We start from the raw sequence: 18,139 nt of genomic DNA on the forward strand, positions 1-18,139 counted from the left end.
CGTTTTCTCTTGCACCAGGAGATTCTGCATTGAGTAATGTTGATGCATTTTTCCAGGCGCTGGGATTGCTTTACGATGAGCCTAATTCAGTGGATCAAGCTGAGAAAAATCTGCTGGCTTTATGCCAGGGTCAGGATGATGTAGAAGTATATTGTCAGAAATTTAGAAAATGGTCAGTACTCACTCTGTGGAATGAATCTGCACTAGCGGCTTTGTTCAGAAAGGGTCTCTCTGAAGCTCTTAAGGATGTAATGGTGGGATTTCCTATGCCTGCTGGTTTGAATGAGTCTATGTCCTTGGCCATTCAGATCGGTCGTCGCTTGCGCGAGCGTAAATCTGTGCACCATCTGGCGGTATTGTCTGAGAGTAAGCCTGAGCCTATGCAGTGCGACAGGACTATGACTAAAGTAGAACGGCACGAACACAGACGTCTGAACAGACTGTGTTTCTATTGTGGTGATTCTACTCATGCTATTTCTAATTGTCCTAAACGCACTAGGCGGTTCGATAGCTCTGCCGTTATTGGTACTGTACAGTCCAAATTCCTTTTGTCCATTACCTTAATGTGCTCTTTGTCATCATATTCTGTCATGGCGTTTGTGGATTCAGGCGCTGCCCTGAATCTGATGGATTTGGATTATGCTAAACGTTGTGGATTTTTCTTGGAGCCTTTGCGGTGTCCTATTCCGTTGAGAGGAATTGATGCTACACCTCTGGCCAAGAATAAGCCTCAGTACTGGGCCCAGCTGACCATGTGCATGGCTCCTGCACATCAGGAAGTTATTCGCTTTTTGGTACTGCATAATTTGCATGATGTGGTCGTGTTGGGGTTGCCATGGCTACAAACCCATAATCCAGTATTGGATTGGAACTCTATGTCGGTAACCAGCTGGGGTTGTCAGGGAGTACATGGTGATGTTCCATTTTTGTCTATTTCGTCATCCATTCCTTCTGACATCCCAGAGTTCTTGTCGGACTTTCAGGATGTATTTGAAGAGTCCAAGTCTGATGCCCTTCCTCCGCATAGGAATTGTGATTGTGCTATCGATTTGATTCCTGGTAGTAAATTCCCTAAGGGTCGTTTATTTAATTTGTCCGTACCTGAACACACCGCTATGCGCAGTTATGTGAAGGAGTCCCTGGAGAAGGGACATATTCGCCCATCGTCGTCACCATTGGGAGCAGGGTTCTTTTTTGTAGCCAAGAAGGATGGTTCGCTAAGACCGTGTATTGATTACCGCCTTCTTAATAAGATCACTGTTAAGTTTCAGTATCCCTTGCCATTGATTTCTGACTTGTTTGCTCGGATTAAGGGGGCTAGTTGGTTTACTAAGATTGATCTTCGTGGTGCGTATAATCTGGTGAGAATCAGGCAGGGAGATGAATGGAAAACGGCATTTAATACGCCCGAGGGTCATTTTGAGTATCTGGTGATGCCGTTCGGACTTGCCAATGCTCCATCTGTTTTTCAGTCTTTTATGCATGACATTTTCCGTGAGTATCTGGATAAATTCTTGATTGTTTACTTGGATGACATTTTGATCTTCTCAGATGATTGGGAGTCTCATGTGAAGCAAGTCAGAATGGTTTTCCAGGTACTGCGTGCTAATTCCTTGTTCGTGAAGGGATCAAAGTGTCTCTTCGGTGTGCAGAAAGTTTCATTTTTGGGGTTCATCTTTTCCCCTTCTACTATCGAGATGGATCCGGTTAAGGTTCAGGCCATCCAGGATTGGACTCAGCCGACATCTCTAAAAAGTCTGCAGAAATTCCTGGGCTTTGCTAATTTTTATCGTCGCTTCATCTGTAATTTTTCTAGCATTGCCAGACCATTGACCGATTTGACCAAGAAGGGTGCTGATTTGGTTAATTGGTCTTCTGCTGCCGTGGAAGCTTTTCAGGAGTTGAAGCGTCGTTTTTGCTGTGCCCCTGTGTTGTGTCAACCTGATGTTTCTCTTCCGTTCCAGGTCGAGGTTGATGCTTCTGAGATTGGTGCAGGGGCGGTTTTGTCACAGAGAGGTTCTGGTTGCTCAGTGTTCAAACCATGTGCTTTCTTTTCCAGGAAATTTTCTGCTGCTGAGCGTAATTATGATGTGGGCAACCGAGAGTTGCTGGCCATGAAGTGGGCATTCGAGGAGTGGCGTCATTGGCTTGAGGGTGCTAAGCATCGCGTGGTGGTTTTGACTGATCATAAGAACCTTACTTATCTTGAGTCTGCCAAGCGCTTGAATCCTAGACAGGCCCGTTGGTCGTTATTTTTTGCTCGTTTTGATTTTGTGATTTCATACCTTCCGGGCTCTAAAAATGTGAAGGCGGATGCTCTGTCTAGGAGTTTTGTGCCCGACTCTCCGGGGTTATCTGAGCCGGTGAGTATCCTCAAGGAAGGAGTCATTGTGTCTGCCATCTCCCCTGATTTGCGGAGAGTGTTGCAGAAATTTCAGGCTAATAAACCTGATCGTTGTCCGGCCGAGAAACTGTTCGTCCCTGATAGGTGGACTAGTAAAGTTATCTCTGAACTTCATTGTTCGGTGCTGGCCGGTCATCCAGGAATCTTTGGTACCAGGGAGTTGGTTGCTAGATCCTTCTGGTGGCCATCTCTGTCACGGGATGTGCGTGCTTTTGTGCAGTCCTGTGGAATTTGTGCTAGGGCTAAGCCCTGCTGTTCACGTGCCAGTGGGTTGCTTTTGCCCTTGCCGGTCCCGAAGAGGCCTTGGACACATATTTCGATGGATTTCATTTCTGACCTTCCCGTTTCTCAAAAGATGTCTGTCATTTGGGTGGTCTGTGATCGCTTTTCTAAAATGGTCCATCTGGTGCCCTTGGTTAAATTGCCTTCCTCCTCTGATTTGGTGCCTTTGTTCTTCCAGCATGTGGTTCGTTTACATGGCATTCCTGAGAATATTGTTTCTGACAGAGGTTCCCAGTTTGTCTCGAGGTTCTGGCGGGCCTTTTGTGGTAGGATGGGCATTGACCTATCTTTTTCCTCGGCCTTCCATCCTCAGACTAATGGCCAGACCGAACGAACCAATCAGACCTTGGAAACATATCTGAGATGTTTTGTTTCCGCTGACCAGGATGATTGGGTGTCATTTTTGCCGTTGGCTGAGTTCGCCCTTAATAATCGGGCCAGCTCGGCTACCTTGGTCTCTCCATTTTTCTGCAATTCTGGGTTCCATCCTCGTTTCTCTTCAGGACAGGTTGAGTCTTCGGACTGTCCTGGTGTGGATTATGTGGTGGACAGGTTGCAGCAGATCTGGACTCAGGTAGTGGACAATTTGACCTTGTCCCAGGAGAAGGCTCAGCTTTTCGCTAATCGCAGACGCCGTGTGGGACCCCGACTTCGTGTTGGGGATCTGGTTTGGTTATCTTCTCGTCATATACCTATGAAGGTTTCCTCTCCTAAATTTAAACCTCGTTTTATTGGTCCGTATAGGATTTCTGAGATTCTCAATCCGGTGTCTTTTCGTCTGACCCTCCCAGACTCCTTTTCCATACATAATGTATTCCATAGGTCGTTGTTGAGGAGATACGTGGCACCTATGGTTCCATCTGTGGAGCCTCCTGCCCCTGTTTTGGTGGAGGGGGAATTGGAGTATATTGTGGAGAAGATTTTGGATTCTCGTGTCTCTAGACGGAAACTCCAGTATCTGGTCAAATGGAAGGGTTATGCTCAGGAAGATAATTCCTGGGTTTTTGCCTCTGATGTCCATGCCCCAGATCTTGTTCGTGCCTTTCATGTGGCTCATCCTGGTCGGCCTGGGGGTTCTGGTGAGGGTTCGGTGACCCCTCCTCAAGGGGGGGGTACTGTTGTGAATTCTGTGGCTGAGTTCACTTCTGTGGTCACAAGTGGTATTGCAGTCTCTGGGCTTCCTCCCTCAGGTGTTTTGGTGAGCTCGTTGGCTGCCTTGCTATTTAGCTCCACCTGAGTCTGTCTTCCTTGCTCCTTGTCAATGTTCCAGTGTTGGATCTGAGCTACTGCATCTTTCCTTGGGCCTGCTGCTCTGCTAGATAAGTGCTTCTAGTTTGTTTTCTGTTTTTTCTGTCCAGCTTGTTATTATCTTTTGCTGGAAGCTCTGAGAAGCAAAGGGGTGCACCGCCGTGCTGTTAGTTCGGCACGGTGGGTCTTTTTGCCCCTTTGCGTGGTTTTCGTTTTAGGGTTTTTTGTAGACTGCATAGTTCTCTTTGCTATCCTCGCTCTGTCTAGAATATCGGGCCTCACTTTGCTGAATCTATTTCATTCCTACGTTTGTCTTTTCATCTTGCTAACAGTCATTATATGTGGGGGCTGCCTATTCCTTTGGGGTATTTCTCTGAGGTAAGTCAGGCTTGTATTTCTATCTTCAGGCTAGTCAGCTCCTCAGGCAGTGCCGAGTTGCATAGGTAGTTGATAGGCGCAATCCACTGCTGCTTCCAGTTGTGTGAGGATAGATCAGGTACTGCAGTCTACAGAGATTCCACGTCTCAGAGCTCGTCCTATTGTTTTGGGTTATTGCCAGATCTCTGTATGTGCGCTGATTACTGCACGCTGTGTTGCCTGATTGCCAGCCATAACAGGCACTTATGTAACAAGACAACCTTTTATAGGCCATCAGTTGAACCAGCAAGTATTCTTTCTACTTACTGATAAATTTCAGCTGGCGTCATGACTTTCTATGGCTTTCTAAAGGTGTTCAATAATCTTGCCCTGTGTCATTTCTCATTATTAAATATAACTTAAATTTATGGACATCTACGATTTGCTTTCTTTGCCTGCGTGGATTGGATGGGTTGTTACAGACATCTGGTAAGAATTTCTTGTCAATAGCACCTTTAGAAATATACATACTAAAACATGTTTTGACTCGTTCAATACTATACTATACGTACTATTAATTTTTTTTAATACATTTTACATAAACAACTGATTTAAACAACAGGCCTTTTCTGAGTGAGTGGCAAACTGTGATATTGAAAGATAATAATGGTATGTCAGATTTGGATTACTAGTAGATTGACAGACAGCAACCATGGCAGAAATGTACAGTATATGTATGCGTGTTTCCCTGTGAAACCAGGACTAGATGTGATATTTACACATCTCATTGAGGATGCAACACTGCAGCATATGCTGTCGACCGTATCTTTAAAAGGGATCACTACACTGCTGGTGACAGAACTGGTTAAGAGCACGGATTCATTCCAGTAAACAATTCGTATACATTTCTATTAACGCCACCAATGTAAGACCTTAACAAAAAATTGCTTTTATTGGTGACATTTCAGATTGTTCACTGAAAGGAGGGGTTGGGGGAAGAGGTTTTAACATTTAAAAAAAGCCAAGGGCATCTATAACAATCACAATAGCCCACCCACAGTCATCATCAACCTTAACCCCTTAAATGTAACTCGAAATATTTTTTTTTTTTAGTTCTTTTTTTCCCCTTAGAAGATTATGTGGTTTTGTTACCTTTTGATGTCATTAATGAGCTTGTTTTTCTCCTGGGCCACACGCTTGTGATGCATCCTGTGGAAATCACGCTCTTTCTGCAGCTTTACCATTGATTCTTTAGCTTTACTGCATCAAAAACATAAAAGAGATATATTTCCAAAGACCAACGCCTCTTACATGGAACACGCAAATATACAGTATCTGTGGTTTCTTGCACTGTATTCTGTATGAGAAAGACTTTAAAGTGTCCAGTTTAATATAATAGGAAGCCCTCAATCGCTTCACGCCTATTCAGTAACACTGAGTACAAGTCATGGAATTGATGTTATTGATGACCTCTATCTACATTTCCTATCGTGGCAGAAGTGCAGAACAAATAGTGGCCTCCTCTATGGGGAACCCAGCCAGTCCTACCATTATAGGGTCAGCTGTTCACTTGAGAGGCTGATATGTAATGCTGTAGAAATGGACAGATGTCACTTCCCCAGTTTCTAACAGCTGATGGGTTAGGAGGAAAGCTAGGAAGAGTTGATCAATTGACCACCAGGTCAAATTTAAAAATATGTTAACTTAGCCCAATGTAATTGCTCACAACTTTGATTGAAGCTCCAGCCAGATATGATCAAACTAATCAACACTAATTAACATTTCAAGACAATTGATCCAATAAGAACTAAATAATTAGAGTCTGTTAATTCATAAGGTAGTTTAATATTGTCTGTACCCATGCAAAAAGAATGACAGTGGATAAATATCCTGACATCTGAAGTCCATTAACCCCTTTTACCCCCGAAGGTGGTTTGCACGTTAATGACCGGGCTAATTTTTACAATTCTGACCACTGTAACTTTATGTGATTATAACTCTAGAAGGCTTCAACAGATCCCAGTGATTCTGAGACTGTTTTATCGAGACATATTGTACTTAATGATAGTAGTAAAATTTCTTTGACTTCCGCTTAGTTGTGAAAATAAAAATGGAAATTTAAAGAAAATATTGAAAATTTAGCAATTTTCCAATGTTGAATTTTCATGCCCTTATAATTCAGACAAAATACAAAATATTTAATAAGTAACATTTCCCATATGTCTACTTTACATCACCAAATTTATTTATTTTTTTTTAGGAAGTTATAAGGGTTAACAGTTGACCAGCGATTTCTAATTTTTACAACAAAATTTACAAAACCATCACTTTGAGGGGTCTATGATAGAAGATACCCAAAAGTGACATCATTCTAAGAACTGCACCCCTCAAGGTGCACAAAACCACATTCAAGAAGTTTATTATCCCCGGTTTATGCCGTTCAGTGTAGAAAATTGATAAGGTATTTTTATTGTTTGGGTCAGTATGATGACAGCGATACCTCATTTATATAGTTTTTTTACGATTTGGCACTTTTAAACAATAATAACTATTTTATAGAAAAAATAATTCTTTTTGCATTCCTTTATTCTGAGAGCTATAGCTTTTTTATTCATCCGCTGATGGAACTGTATGGAGTCTTGTTTTTTTGCAGGACAAGATGACGTTTTCAGCGGTACCATATTTATTTATTTATATACATCTTTTTGATCGCATTTTATTCCAGTTTTTGTTCGGCAGTATGATGATAAAGCATTGTTTTTGCCTTGTATTTTATTTATTATGTTAATCACTAAAGGGGTTGAAAAGGGGACTGTTGTATAGGTCGGATCGTCACAGAAGCGGCAATACAAAATATGTGTACTTTTATTGTTTACATTTTTTTATACATATATTTATAGATATAATATCTTTTGATTTTTTTATTTTTTATATTTTTCTAAAATATTTTTACAATTTTTTTAAAACAAAATTGTTTATTATTTTTTTTTTTTACTTTGTTCCAATATGGCACTATTATTTTTTTGCAGGCTGATCGCTTGTACAGCAGGGGGATGCAGCAGCATCCCCATGTTGTAGAAACTGTCAGATCTGCACTGAAATAGAAGCTTGCTCATCATGCACTGGGCATGATCAGCAAGTTTTCTAGCTCTGGTGACCCGGAGGTCGTCGCGACGACAATGGGTCACCATGCCAATGATCGGGACCCTGTGTCATGCCGCGGGGTCTCCGATTCAAAGGCAGATGGGCTGTCAGCCCTCTGCTGGCTCCTGGAATGCTTTGATCGCTTTCAATCGCAGAATTTGGGGGGTTACAGTGCCACGAGCGGTGTGTGACCACTCCTGGCACTTAGTGCCGGGTGTCAGCTGTCAGAATCAGCTGACACCCGGTGGCAATCGCCCAAATGTCAGAAAAGGGGTTAAAGAGGTTTTCCCACAAAGTACATTTTAATCAACAGATCTTGGAATAATAAGTTCCACAACTGGATGGGTTAAAAATTGTTCCTGTGTTGAAACAATTTTATAAATGTGCCCCTGTGTAATGGCTGTGTCTTACTCTGCAGGAACATGGTCTGAATGTTCTACAGCTCCTGGGCAGGGAGAAAAACATAAGTCACTTATGCTAAGTGTGTATATAAAGGCTTAAAGCAGCTGTTTTCTGACGTAACTCATTTTACTGCCTGAGGTAACACAGAAGCGAGTACTTCCAGCTCTCTGAGCTCATCATAAATAAAATCAGTGATGTAAGAGCTTGAGTAGCAGATGAGCTTATAGAATCTTTGACTTGAATTATTATGAGCTCACAGGACTGGTGACAAGGGAAGAAACACTCACTCCTGTGGTAAAACAGACAAGGGAAATATGTTACCTCAAAAAAACAGCAGCTGTGTGTCTCTGCTGTTTTATAAGTGTGCACACTTAAGCGAATAAGCCTCCTTACCTTGACAAGCCAGCTGGTATGTCACTCTCCATAAGGAGAAACGTTACCCCTTAGACCCCAGTCCAGAGCCTCTCACCTAGCCAAATCAGTTCTCATTAGTGTTGAGCATTCCGATACTGCAAGTATCGTGTATCGGCCGATATTTGCTGTATCGGAATTCCGATACCGAGTTTCGATATTTTTGTGATATCGGAAATCGGAAGTTCCTAGTCATCTTCGGCGTGTGCGGTGCGTGTGGTTCCCAGGGTCTGGAGGAGAGGAAACTCTCCTTCAGGCCCTGGGATCCATATTAATGTAAAAAATAAAGAATAAAAATAAAAAATATGCACATACTCACCCCTCCGGCGAACCCTGGCTGTCACCGCTGCGAGCGTCTGCCTCCGTTCCTAAGAATGAAGAGACTGAAGGACCTTCGATGACGTCGCGGTCATGTGAGCGGTCAGGTGACCGGTCACCTGACCGCGACGTCATTGAAGGTCCTTCACTCTCTGCATTCTTATGAACGGAGGCAGACGCTTGCAGCGGTGACAGCCAGGGTTCGTCAGAGGGTGAGTATATTCATATTTTTTATTTTTATTCTTTATTTTTTACATTAATATGGATCCCAGGGCCTGAAGGAGAGTCTACTCTCCTTCAGACCCTAGGAACCATCCAGGATACATTCGGATATTTGTGTCCCATTGACTTGCATTGGTATCGGGTATCAGTATCGGCGATATCCGATATTTTTGGGATATCGGCCGATACCATCCGATACCGATACTTTCAAATATCAGAAGGTATCGCTCAACACTAGTTTTCATGCTTCGCACTGATGAGGGCCAACAGCCCGAAACACCGTGTCTGCGAATTGAGATACTGATTTGGCATTTCTCCTAAGTCATTTTGCACGACTCGTTAAAGGGTTGATTGTGACTTGTAGGATCGCTACTTCCAACAGGTGGCACTATTAAGTTAAGACCTCTTTTTCCTCAGAGGAGGCAATTTGCACACTTAAGTATACATCCAATTGAGGAACTTGTTATTATTAGTGATGAGCAAGTGTACTCGTTGCTCGGGTTTTCCCGAGCACGCTCGGGTGACCTCCGAGTATTTATGACTGCTCGGAGCTTTAGTTTTCATCCCGGCAGCTGAACGATTTACAGCTACTAGCCAGCTTGATTACATGTGGGGATTCTCTAGCAACGAGGCAACCCCCATATGTACTTAGGATGGCTACTAGCTTTAAATTATTCATCTGCCACGATGAAAACTAAATCTCCGAGCAGTCATAAATACTCGGAGGTCACCCGAGCGTGCTCGGGAAAACCGGAGCAACGAGTACACCTATTAGCAAAAAGGACCTGTACTTTGTTCCCGGAGATGACCCATTTAACTGCAGAAATCCATATGATTCAACTCTTTTGGTTTTCAAACATTTCCAGCTCATCAAACGGTAAAGTGCAAACAAAAGGTTTCACAAAATGTCAAGAAAAGTTGTGTACAAAATTTTTCACCATTCGGACTTGTTCACACGACCATATTTTCAGCCAGTTAGAGTGTTAAAAAAAGGACCACACTTTGACCAATGTTATTCAATGGGGCAGTGCAGATGACAAAATCTGAGTTTAAAGAAATATTGCAGCATGCAATAGCTTCTTCACTAAATCGGATGAGTCTCACCATTCAAGTTTACAGGTGCATGACAAAAGAAAAAAAAAAAGAATGCCATATGGAGCAACAGTATAGCATCCAATTTTTACAGATACATTGCAATTCTGCAACATAGAAAACTGTAAATGGTCCTGTAAATGATTAATTGCTGCTGCTTTAAAAAAAAAAATAGCCTCACTTTTCTGGATAAAACTCTAAACGGTTTTTTTTTTTTATGTGCTTGTGTTCGGCTATGTTAGGCTATGTGCACACGTACAGGTTTTTCACGCTAAAAACGCTATAAAAACTCATTAAAAACGCATACATTATGCATTCTATCATTTAGTATGCATTCTGCATGTTTTGTGCACATGGATGCGTTTTTTTCCGCAAAAAAAACGCATCGTGGTAAAAAAAATGAGCATGTTCATTATTTTTGCGGATTTTCTGCGTTTTTCCCACAATTCTATGCATTTGGGAAAAACGCACAAAAAATGCACCAAAAACGCGTCAAAATCGCGGTAAAATCGCGGTAAAAACGCATGCGGATTTCTGGCAGAAATGTCCGGTTTTTATCAGGAAAATTTCTGCAAGAAATCCTGACGTGTGCACATACCCTCAGTCTACCCAAGTCATCTTTATTTGGGGATTTAAAAAGAGGATGAGAGTGGAATGAGAGAATATCTCTGTCAATATTCACCTAAAGTGGCTCTTACCTCCTAAATAATAATCTTAGAATATTTGGCAAGTTGCAATATCTATACACTGTGAGCATAAAGTACAAAAAAAATCTTATATCGTCTATGATCAATGACAGAAAAACAAAAACAAAAACATAAAAATCAGAAAAAGAGCGACGAAAAAATACAGTGAGGCAACTGCTAATCAGTGGTTGACTTGTGTGTGTAAAGGTCAACGGAAATATGTTGACTTTAACCAATGAGTGAAGTGGAGGAAAAAAAATTAAAAAATCAATGTGCTGTATCAAATGTACCATAAATGTGAGTGCGTATTATACAGAATAGTTAGGTACATAGATTCCCTTTCATCACACAATAGCAGTGCAGGAAGCAGTTACCATCATTTTACTAGGATAAAGAAAGCAGACTCCAGTTTCACTGTTCATACGGGCCGGGAGTCAGCAGTTTTTTAATATATCATAAGTATAGGTAATAAAAGAAAGGGGTCCAACTGAAGTCTGTGCTGTCCAGCCATCTCTTCATAGCTTGCAGAAATTACTAGGACATATGTATAGCATTTTAATTGTATTATTGTGCTTGTTAAAGTATTTTTTTGTCCTTTGCTGAGATACGTGTATACTGGCTATTGTTATATGTTCTCAGGGATTGCTGATGTAATCTCCCATCATGCCTCTCTCTCTGTAACGCCTCCTATCTTGTTACTCACATCCTTTCTTTCTGGTCAGTGCCATCTTGGCAGAAGCATGCTTCAGAGCTGGAGAGAAGACTCTTCTGTTACCTCTATCCTCCTAGCTTCATCTTCTGCCTTATCCCTTCATTTTCTCTGACATCTCAACTTTATCATTTGTCAAGGTACAATGAATAAACCACTTAAGGTCACATTCACACTTTCAGTATTTGATCAGCATTTTACATAAGTATTTATAAGCCAAAATCAGAAGTGGAAAAAATCAGAGGAAAAGTACTATTGTATTTTTCTCCCACTCCTAGTTTTAGCTTACAAATACTAACGTAAAATGATGACCAAATACTGAACGTGTGAAAGTGGTCTTAAAGTTTATCCATTACATCTTCTTTCCTGAATCATCCACGTGCAGATGAAAGTCAAAGCAGTTGAAAGAGGAGGCAATAGAGAGCAACCTATCATCTATCTAACCTTGCTTGTACAGAAATCCCTGCTCATGCTCACATCCCTCAGACACATCTCACTTACATTGGTGGCAGAATAAAGTCCAATTCATATCCCAAGTATTAAAAATATCATAATAGAATGCCTTTTACATTTATACCAGAAGTATTTTTAAAATAATCTAAGCAAAAGGCTTTTTACTTAAAAAAAAGTAAATTTGGGCTAGCAAAAAAAGTCAACTTGATCTCTTAGAAGATAGCATTAATGAAGTCTGTGATGCATAACTGCCACGTATTTCAAGAATAAGACGGATATATAGAGAGTTTACGACCATTTGGCATTGCTGAATTACTAAAAATGTGACCCAATCTAAGCAAACTGCTGTGAGTGACCCTTTGCTTATAATGTTTTCGGTAATAGATTTCTATTACTCAAAATTGCCAAAGCAGTTTAAGCTCTGCAGAGCCCGGTATATATAAAATTAGTGACTGCCTCAGGCTTCACAACGGTGGTGATATATATTTAAATATTAGACAAAGCTAACACAAGTAAACACAAAATGCAGTTTTTAAATTAAGCTCTTTATTAAGGAAAAATATACAATCCACAGTGTGAAAAAGTGATTTGCCCCCCCCCCAATTGTGGTTTATTAGATCTTTGGGAAACGTAGTTCAAAAATCCCTAGTCACAGGCAGGCCTGATTAGTGCCACACCTGTTCTCAATCAAGAAATCACTTAAACAGGACCTGCCTGACAAAGTGAAGTAGGCCAAAATATCCTCAAAAGCTAGACATGCCATGATCCAAAGAAATTCTGAAACAAATGAGAAGAGATAAGAGGGGAGTAGAGAAAGAGATCTTGAGAGGAACGAAGGTTGCGCGTGGGTAAGTACCGGGAGACCATGTCACAGATGTATGGAGGAGAGAGGTTGTAGATGGCTTTGTATGTCATAGTTAGGGTTTTGAATTGGAGCATCTGGACAATAGGAAGCCAGTGAAGGGCTTAGCAGAGAAGAGAGGCTGAGGAATAACAGGGAGGTAGGTGGAATAGTCGGGCAGCAGAGTGTAGGATGGATTGGAGTGGTGTCAGAGTGCTAGAGGGGAGGCTAGAGAGTAGGAGGTTGCAGTATTCGCGGTGGGAGATAAGGGCGTGCACTAGTGTTTTTGTGTTTCATGGTCAAGGAATGAACAGATCCAGGAAATATTTTGAGTTTGAGTTGGCAGGAAGAGGCAAGGGCTTGGATATGAGTCTTGAAAGAGAGGGCAGAGTCGAGGATCACCCCAAGACACGTGACTAGGGAAAGTGAGCAGCCATTGACATTGATGGATAGGTCTCATGGAGGGGCAGAGTGAAATGGGGAGAGATGATGAATTCTGTTTTGTCCATGTTTTAGAAAGCGAGCAGAAAAGAAAGCTGAAATAGCAGACAGATATTGCTGAATTTTGGTCAGTAAGGACGTGAGGTCGGGTCCAGATAGGTAGATCTGCGTGTCATCGGCATAGAGATGATACTGCAAACTGTGGGATTCTATGAGCTGTTCCAGGCCGAAGGTGTAGATGGAGAAGAGCAGGGGCCCTAGAACTGAGCCTTGGGGAATACCGACAGACAAGGGGCGAGGTGAGGAGGTGGGGTGGGAGAGGGAAACACTGAATGTCCGGTCTGTTAGATATGACGAGATAAAGGATAGGGCCAAGTCTGTGATGCCAAGAGATGAGAGAATCTGCAAAGGAGAGAATGGTCGACAGTGTCGAAGGCAGAAGATAGGTCCAGGAGAAGGATGACAGAGTAGTGTCGCTTGCTCTTGGCGGTTAGTAGGTCATTGATGACTTTAGTTAGGGCAGTGTGACATGGTCTCCTGGTACTTACCCACACGCAACCTTCGTTCCTCTCAAGATCTTTTCTACTCCCCTCTGATCTCTTCTTCCCACAACCGCATACAAGACTTCTCCCATGCTTCCCCCATACTCTGAAACTCTCTACCCCAACACATCAGACTCTAGCCTACCAAGGAAACCTTCAAAAAGAACCTGAAAACCCACCTCTTGCGACAAGCCTACAACCTGCAGTGATCCTTAGTCTGCTGAACTGCCGCACGACCAGCTCTACCCTCATCTAGTGTATCCTCACCCATCCCCTGTAGACTGTGAGCCTGTCTTCTCTTCTTCTGTACTTGTGTGTGCCTTGTTTTGCTCATGTTTATTGTGCTTGTCTATATTTGCCCCTTTCACATGTAAAGCGCCATGGAATAAATGGTGCTATAAAAATGTATAATAATAATATAATAAATTGAGATCTATCAGTCTGGAAAAGGTTGTAAATAGTGATGAGCGAGTATACTCGCTGCTCGAGTTTTCCCGAGCACGCTTGGGTGGTCTCCGAGTATTTGTGAGTGCTCGGAGATTTAGTTTTTGTCACTGCAGCTGCATGATTACCTGCTGCTAGACAGTTTGAATACATGTGGGGATTCCCTAGCAACCAGGCAACCCCCTCATGTACTCAGGCTGGCTAGCAGCCATAAATCCTACAGCTGTGTCAACAAAAACTAAATTCCCGAGCACTCACAAATTCTCAGAGACCACCTGAGCAATGAGTATACTCGCTCATTACTAGTTGTAAAGCCATTTATCAAGCTTTGTGACTCCAGCGAACCACAGTGAGAGCGATTATCAACAAATGGCTAAAAGAATGGAACAGTGGTGAACCGTCCCAGTAGTGTCCGACAGACCAAAATTACTCCAAGAGCGCTGCAACAACTCATCCAAGAGGTTACAAAAGACCTCACAACAACATCCAAAAAACTGCAGGTCTCACTTGCTTTGTCAGTGTTCATAACTCCACCATAAGAAAGACTGGGAAAAACTGGCCTGCATGGCAGAGTTCCAAGATGAAAACCCCTGCTAAGCAATAAGAACATAAAGGCTTGTCTCAGTTTTGCCAGAAAACATCTTGATGATCCCAAGATATTTTGGAGAATACTCTGTGGACTGATGAGACAAAAGTTTAACTTTTTGGAAGGTGTATGTACTATTACATCTGGCATAGAAGTAATGATGTCCAATAACAAATTATATTGTGGTACCGTGTTAGCCAGAAAAATCAATGTGAATACTTTTCTGCCCAATGATGACAAAAGTATTCTCGGAGTAATACCTTTATTGGCTAACCAGAAAATAATATATGTTTGCACACTTTCAGAGCACAGAGGGCTCCTACTTCAGGCAGGATTACAAGTAAATTAATAAGAAAAAAGGCACAATATTTCAGGGATACTACAGAAGGACATTTGTTCATGAGGTGGGAGGGGTCATGCCTCCTAAAGATAAGCAAAGGAAATCAAATTAGGCATACATACTAATGGAAAGGCAGTGGGAATGATGTTAAGAATATCTGGATTCCATCTGGTGGAGGTGGGAATTGTATCCATGTAGTGACTCATAAATCCAGGTGTTAAATTGAGTCCTAAGGTACCTTCACACTGAGCAACTTTACAACGAGAACGACAACGATCCGTGACGTTGCAGCGTCCTGGATAGCGATGTCCTTGTGTTTGACACGCAGCAGCGATCAGGATCCTGCTGTGACATCGCTGGTCGTTGCTGAAAGTCTGGAACTTTATTTGGTCGTCAGGTCGGCGTGATTCGTCATGTTTGACAGCAAAAGCAATGATGCCTGCAATGGTCCTTCATGGAGCGAACAACCAGCGAGAACGATAAGTATGTCACTGGATCGCTCCTGCATTGTTCTGGAGTTCCTGTGTTTGACGTCTCCTAGTGACCTAAACAGCGACGCTGCAGCGATCGGCATCGTTGTCTATATCGCTGCAGCGTCGCTAAATGTGAAGGTACCTTTAGTGTCAAAGAATTGAACATCTTTATCAGTTTGAATTCCCAATTTTTACTTTCTCATTATTTTTCTTTTTCAAATATTATTCCAGTCTCAGCTGGATTAAAATTTGTGACAAATGCCACAGCTTAAGTAAATAAGGCAGCACACTGCAGCGCTAAAACCTGCAAACTTGAAACACGAAATTTGAACTGCATTACTGCACTAGAAATATGAAAAATGAGAGCGTTTAGCGCATAAAAATGGCCAATTTTATGTGTGCCTGATAGCCCCTTTACGGCATCTCTCTTATACCAGGTCCTACACTTGCCTTACCTCGCTGAGAATAAACGTCTCCATCTGAATGGGTACATGTGAAACCTCTTCCTAGACTAAAATTCTCTCTCTCTGTGGAGGAGTATTGGACCTGCTGTAATTAAAACAAAATTAAAATTGGCCATTTTTATGCGCTAAACGCTCTCATTTTTCATATTTCTAGTGCAGTAATGCAGTTCAAATTTCGTGTTTCAAGTTTGCAGGTTTTAGCGCTGCAGTGTGCTGCCTTATTTACTTAACTATATACGAGTTGGCGACTCTAGGTTCAGCACCTGTTCACACTTAGTCTATGTTTGGATGTGCCGGTCAGGTTTTTGAAATGTATTCTTTAGCCTTCTGATCGTGCACTCCGCCTTCTAGCCACAGGTGTTTTAATTACAGCAGGTCCAATACTCCTCCACAGAGAGAGAGAATTTTAGTCTAGGAAGAGGTTTCACATGTACCCATTAAGATGGAGACGTTTATTCTCAGCGAGGTAAGGCAAGTGTAGGACCTGGTATAAGAGAGATGCCGTAAAGGGGCTACCAGGTACACATAAAATTGGCCATTTTTATGCGCTAAACGCTCTCATTTTACATATTTCTAGTGCAGTAATGCAGTTCAAATTTCGTGTTTCAAGTTTGCAGGTTTTAGCGCTGCAGTGTGCTGCCTTATTTACTTAACTATATACGAGTTGGCGACTCTAGGTTCAGCACCTGTTCACACTTAGTCTATGTTTGGATGTGCCGGTCAGGTTTTTGAAATGCCACAGCTTGTCATGAGTTTGAGGAGTGTGGGGTCGCCATGCCCTGCCACACCTGTTGCTCCACCCACTTTGTTGAAGCCGAGGTGAGAATGATGTGAAAATGCCAGAAGTCACATTTTTTTTGCCAAAAAAGTGTGATTTTAAAAAGTTTCTTTGCTAGAAATCTGGTGAAAAACCTTTGATGAATCACCCCCAATGAAGGTATCTGCACTGTATTGCTACATTCAATGTGTAGCAGCCACTCCTCGGTACTCCAGATCAGATCCTAATAACTGGTCAACATGCTTTCTTTCACAAGAACATTTTATGGCGATTCAAGTAGGATTTCACCTCCTGAATTCAAATATGTTCGAATATTTCCATTAGGCACATGGTTTTACACATAGTTTTTATTTTTAATTTTTAACAGTTTTTATGGTTTACCATCTGATGATTTACCTAAATTATCTAGTGTTCTAAACAGAGCAATGAAATCTTTTGTTATGCTAAAAGACAAAATAACAATATTATACAGGTTCATTCATGTTCAGACATACTTAGGATATTGTATCTTTTGAAAGTAAAGAGCCAGTAGCGAAATGACAGCGAGTCCGTTAGCGCAAGTGTTTGTTATTCTGTTAATGTAAAATGTTTTCCTTGTATCGAGCATGTTATCAGTTCTATTAGTTATTATACATTTTTCAACAATGCCAAAAAAGTCTTTAAATCATCAAGATAATTTATGTTATGTGTGTAGGGAATTGACGTTCAAGAGTCAGAAGAAATTTTAAGCCACTTGTAAAAAAAAAAAAAAAACATTTATGAGCTTTATTTTGGGTGCAAAATTGTTGATCTTTGGAGGTACTGGGTACCACATATATGCAATTTATCTTGTATTAAGTTTCTTTACTGTTTGGAAAAAAGGTTCACGTCATATGCCATTTGTCTGATGGTTTGGAGGGAACAGAAGGACCATTTAACAGATTGTTATTTCTGCTTACCAAAAATTAAATGAATCACATCAAAAACGAAATATACAGTTAATTACCCCAATTGGCCATCTGCATTGAGGACTGTCTTACATAGTGAAGAGCTTGCTGTACACAAATGTCTACATTTTGTGATTGCAACAGCTCTGACTCTGACTTTACCCGCACAGAAGAGGAAGCATACAGCAATGTGAGAAGTGATCCTACTTCCGAAGCAAACTGTTCCTCAGAACCTCACTTGTTATCCTAAGAAGATGTGATTTAGAATGGTCTAAACAACAATCAGCACTTCTAAGTTCCAGGATCAAAGGCTGGAAGGTGACTGTTTTATTGCTTGGATTGCAACTTGAGTACACTAAATTCTGCTTTTTTTTATGTGAATGGGATAGCAGGGATAGAATGTCTTACTATATTGGAAAACAATGGCCTAAACGTGAATCTCTTGTTCCTGGACAAAAAAAAAGTCAAATGTGCCATTAGTGAATCCAAAAAAAGTATAAATTTACCTCCACTGCATATTCAAAAAGGATGTATGAAACAATTTGTAAAAGCACCTGATAAAAATTCTACTGCACC

General features: G+C 41.5%; 1 protein-coding gene across 2 annotated transcripts in view; it reads right to left on the bottom strand.

The window, feature by feature from the left end:
* Positions 1–18,139, bottom strand: part of SPAG16 (sperm associated antigen 16) — a 1,289,960-nt gene that overhangs the window by 1,184,615 nt on the left and 87,206 nt on the right. For both annotated transcript variants that reach the window (XM_069733408.1, XM_069733409.1), the window contains exon 6: positions 5,444–5,551. In XM_069733408.1, the coding sequence (XP_069589509.1) occupies positions 5,444–5,551 (108 nt within the window). The remainder of the gene's footprint in view (positions 1–5,443; positions 5,552–18,139) is intronic.

The sequence above is a fragment of the Ranitomeya imitator genome, chromosome 7, assembly GCF_032444005.1.
Source record: "Ranitomeya imitator isolate aRanImi1 chromosome 7, aRanImi1.pri, whole genome shotgun sequence".
Classification (NCBI taxonomy): domain Eukaryota; kingdom Metazoa; phylum Chordata; class Amphibia; order Anura; family Dendrobatidae; genus Ranitomeya; species Ranitomeya imitator.